At 47.5% G+C, this 5,000-nt stretch overlaps 1 protein-coding gene across 1 annotated transcript in view; it reads right to left on the reverse strand.

The window, feature by feature from the left end:
* Window positions 1-321: 321 nt before the first annotated feature.
* Window positions 322-5,000, reverse strand: part of LOC125027559 — a 13,063-nt gene continuing 8,384 nt past the window's right edge. The window contains exon 3 of the mRNA XM_047616653.1: window positions 322-4,786. Coding sequence (XP_047472609.1) covers window positions 3,597-4,786 — 1,190 coding nt within the window. The 3' untranslated portion in view covers window positions 322-3,596. The remainder of the gene's footprint in view (window positions 4,787-5,000) is intronic.

Below are 5,000 nucleotides of genomic sequence, written 5' to 3' on the forward strand. Positions count from 1 at the left end.
AGAGACGGTCTAAAACCGGTATATATAACAGCCAGTTATAAATTCAAGGAAAAGAATCATAGAATTCTCTCCTTTAAGCAACATTATGAGTTGGTGTTCGATGGCCACCCAATTAAACTATGTCGCCAAGATCGTCGCTGGTTTCACAAACGCTCCATATCATTGCCTCGATCGCTGGTAAGAGAGACCATTAATTATTACCACCTCCTTTATGGCAGTAATTATCACCAATGTTGGCTATTAGGGAAGCAACTCCACAAGTTATGATGGATCGTAAGCTCTTATAGTAGGGGAGACTGATATAAAATGAAACAATAATAATTCAGTATAAAACATTTTATTTCCTCGTGCTCTCGGCCAGAGGCAAATGACTAGGTAACATCGGATAAATAATGTCATTAAAAATCAAATAAATGCATCAACTGTAGAAAAGAAAAAAAGGAAAACATATATATAACAGATTTTCAAATAAATCAACAACCAAAGTATATATATAATATACATATATAATGATGATGTGTAACTTAAAAGCTAGACTCACAGACACTGTCGATAACATTGATAAATGGCAAAAGCAGAAAATCAGTATATAATTAAGATTATGTAGAGCACAGTGACCTATACACACGCATGTATTTAGCACTCATACAGAACTGTCTTATTAACTCTGGAGTGTAAGAACAACGTGTCTAAAAATGACAGAATTGGATGACAGTTTCAGGAGATCGACTGTCGTTTCTGGTCGCTAAAAGGCCTTTAATTGGGAATTTTGGATTTCTTCTTTCTTTGGAATTATTGCTTTAGGAGAAATAGGAGAAAAAAAAAGAGAAAGTATTGATTTTCTCTTTTTTTTTTTTTTACTTTTCTTTCTTCCTCATTTTTTTTTTTTTTTATTAACGAAAACTTAATTACGAAACGCTAGTCTTTATCTCCTGTGTCTTTGTTTATGTTTTTATTTCTTACTATCTTTATTCTTTAAAGATATACCTCCAGATACTCCAAAATCGGTGACCTGTTTATTATTATTATAATACAGCTTGGTATAGCGAAGTATAAAATTGATTAAGTTATGTCATTGGCACAGCCGTTACTTAATCTTAGTGATCACGTATGACTAAATAAAAAATCCCGAGGCTGTCGAGCCATTCCTTGCGGCTGACGCGACTCCCGGAGAAAGAGAGAAAGAGGGAAGGGGGGCGGGAGAGAGAAAGAAATCCGGGAGATGGAGAAAGTAGGAAATGGGGAGGGTGGTACAGAAAGAAAAGCTCATATATGTACACAGGCATAGACAGCAGTCGACGAAATGACGAGCAGAGAAAGAGAGAGAGAGAGAGAGAGAGAGAGAGAGAGAGAGAGAGAGAGAGAGAGAGAGAGAGAGAGAGAGAGAGAGAGAGAGAGAGAGAGAGAGAGAGAGAGAGGGAGAGAGAGAGAGAGAGGGAGAGAGAGCCGGCCACCCCGCAGGGGGCATGTCCACCAGCCAGCCGGGACCACTGAAGCACATTATACCAGCTGCAAGCTCGACTAACTCTATCAAGCACCGGATCCAGGAAACATCAGCTTTCAGTAAGCCTGGGGAGGAAGGAGAGAAGGAAGGGAGATGTTGGTAAATATAAGAAAAAAAGAAAGAGACAAAACAAAAGGAATGAAAATCAGGATATCACGAAATTACAATAATTTCATAGTGGAATGTATGGTCGTATTATTTCCCCCCAGAAGAATACACATGTATATAAAAAAGAAGCTTCTAGACAACAAAAATGGAAGTCTTTTCGCAGACTTCTTTTGGATGCTGAACAATAACAAGAAAAATGTCTTCAAAAACAAAATCTTATACATAGTGTGAATGCCCCAGAAGCTTGTAAAAAGGCTATAGAACAGTAAACAATATTTTGGAGGATTAAATGATACATAGCACTGATGAATGACTACGCTTCAAATCGTAACCACTGTTCAGGAAATACTACCCAAGGCTTGGTACTTTGAGACGGAGATCACTTACTAGGAAAGACCTTCGTGGATTCAAGAAACTCCAGAGGTTTTCGCACTACTAGTCTGAAGTGTCTGACTGACGTAACTTGAGACGAAATGATACCAAATCGTCATTGTATTCTAATCAATACCGGTTTCACACATGTGTCCTTATTCCCTGATAGATTTGCCAAAAGAAATTTCGGGGTGAGCGAGATCAATGTATTTTACGCCATGAAACACACTGTCCACATGTAACCTGCCGTTCCTGGGTGACTTCAACACAAACCACAGAACACTAAAAATTCAATATTTTTTTTCTATTAAAACATTTCAAAAAGTTTGTTGTTTTTTTTTGGATTTTTTGGATGCTGTACAAATAGTTCGACCGGTGTTGTAAGGTACAAAATACTTCTTCTTTTCTTCACCTTTTATATAATTAAATCTAACATTGGAAATGCTGACTATAAAGACCTCTTCACAACACACTTTTCTTACAGTAAACACGAATTTCAGATCTTTTCAGCTTTTCACAGTTTCAGGATTTGACACCTTGACAGAGCAGAAAAAAAAGAGAGGACAAGTTCTCAGAAAGATCAGGAGAATTCAAGGGGGAATGTAAGATCAGAAAGACTGAAAACAGAAGAAAGAGGGAGTGAAAGAAAAGAGCGAAGTAGAGAAGGGCCGGGTGTGAGTAGGAGGACAAGACTCCTCCTGTGGACCTCCGCCCAACTCCTTCGGAATGCATCGCGTTGACTAGTTCCTATTGAGCCTGCAGAGACCCCTGGGCCGCCGTTCGGGAGGCGCTCGGAACGGCCACAAATCTGGCTCCTCCGACCCACGTGAACAGTAGGCGTGGGTCCGTCTTACCAAGGTTCGGAATGAGAAACAGAACTAGAGGGAACAGAACTTTTGGCCACCTCGCCCGATAGGCAGGTAGACATTTTCACAGCAGGAAAAATACGTAGAGAGAAAAAATTCATAATAATAACAAAAAAAAAGGGAAGAAAAAAAGAAAAATCAAACAGAGTGAGGTTGTCATGTTCCTTCTGTGGCGTGAGGGAGTTGTAGAAACTCGTCCACCGCTTAAATCGATCAAAACCTAGGATCTGTGGCAAAAACGCGTGCACACGCAGACACGCACATTTATAATAATAACACCTAGAGGTACAATCCTCTCAACACTTGAACAAAAATCACAGTTACAAGAAAAAAATGTTCTTGGCAAAGTAGTTTAGCTTATTTAATGTTATCTATGTACACACTTTACATTATATACACAAAGTACGATCTAAAATAATGATGCCCATCTTTACATGTATTATGAAATGTCGTCCTAATTTTGAGTGTGCGTCGTTTCTTACAAAAACGGCTTCCTTCCAACCTTTCACAAACCTCAGCACAAATTTCGGCCACTCCAACCAAACACACATCTTGGGTAATTCTTATCATTGCACAAAGCTAGAGATCTTCACTTCGAGTTTCGTCGATATGTTAAGTAGCGCAGCGCCGCCGGCAAGGGTTCCTGCCGGGCGCCGCGGGGGAGGCGCCGCGTCCCTCAGTCGTTCCCCTGGAGAGCGACGACTGACCGAACAGCCAGCTCTCCTGCGTCACCGCCGGGGAGCGGCTCACACGTACTCAGAGGGCACCGGCGGCAGCGGCTGGTCCTGCTTGCTCTGCCCCACGTACACGCCTCTCCGCTGCGGCCCCTGCACTTGGCGGCTCGGCAGGGGCGGCAGGGGCCTGTGACCGCCCTCGTCGCCCTCCTCCTCCAGGTTGTTGTTGAGGCCCGCGGGGGCGCCTGGACTCGCGTTGGCGTTGACCGTCCCGCCTAAGGACTGCGGGGCGCTCAGCACGGCTCGAGCCTCGTTTATATTTTTGAGGTTGCCGGGCAGGGTCTGCACCTGGCTGGCGGTCTGTATGACGTTCATGTTGGGCTGCAGCGGCGGCAGGACGCCCTCCACGCCTCTGTTGTCGAGGGCGACGTGCTGGGGCAGGAGCTCGAGGGCCAGGGGGAGGAGCTCTCGGTTGTGAAGGCCGGGGTGCAACACGGGGCCCGCGGTGAGCCCCGCGTCGCGCAGGGGCCCGTGGCGCTCGGGCCCGGCCAGCGCCTGGGGCCCGTGCCCCAGGATGTGGTTGCTGATCATGCTCACGCTCGCCGAGATGTTGGCCGGCATGAGCGAGCGCTGCAGGTTGAGGTTGTTCAGCTCCTCGTTCTTCCTCTTCTTCTTCTTCTTCTTGTTATTCTGCGTGTCCGACGAGGACACGTCCGAGTAGTAGGCGGACGAGGGCGTGGAGGTGGAGCCCACGGAGCTCTCGGGCTGCTCCAGCCCCGCCTCCGACAGCACGTAGCCCGCGTTCTCGTACGTGCCCTCGCTGATGTACGCCCGCAGGCCGCCCGCGAGCGAGAGCGGGCGCAGCGGGTCGGGGATCTCGGAGTAGGTGTTCAGCGAGTACGGGTGGTACGACACGCCGCTGGCCGCGCTGCCGGCCGGCGTCGACCCCGACGTTGAGTTGAGCTCGGCGTAGACGGCGCTCTGGGCGTCGGCGTTGACGTACGGCTCCTCCGTGTAGGAGTTCTCGGAGCCCTGGGACGACGCCGGCCGCAGGGGGCGCTCCTGCGAGGACCCGCGCCGCCACAGCTTCATGCTCCAGCCCGTGTGGGTGGTGCCGCCCGTCGCGGCCGCCTCCTCGCCTGCCTTGCCCGCCGCCTCGCCCGCAGGCACGCCGCGGGTCGCCGTGCCGCCCGGGCCACTGGCCGTGGCGCTGGCGCTCGAGCCCTTGGTCCACGTGCCGCGCAGCAGCATCGGGCACGTGTCTGCAACGGAAGCAAGTCATTCATTAATCATCCCGTTATATTTCTATCATTTTACAGCACACTCTAATACTAGAAATCAAGACTTGATCTCTCTCTCTCTCTCTCTCTCTCTCTCTCTCTCTCTCTCTCTCTCTCTCTCTCTCTCTCTCTCTCTCTCTCTCTCTCTCTCTCTCTCTCTCTCTCTCTCTCTCTATCTATCTATTTCTTCCCCTTC

Source organism: Penaeus chinensis, chromosome 7, assembly GCF_019202785.1.
Source record: "Penaeus chinensis breed Huanghai No. 1 chromosome 7, ASM1920278v2, whole genome shotgun sequence".
In the NCBI taxonomy this organism is placed as follows: domain Eukaryota; kingdom Metazoa; phylum Arthropoda; class Malacostraca; order Decapoda; family Penaeidae; genus Penaeus; species Penaeus chinensis.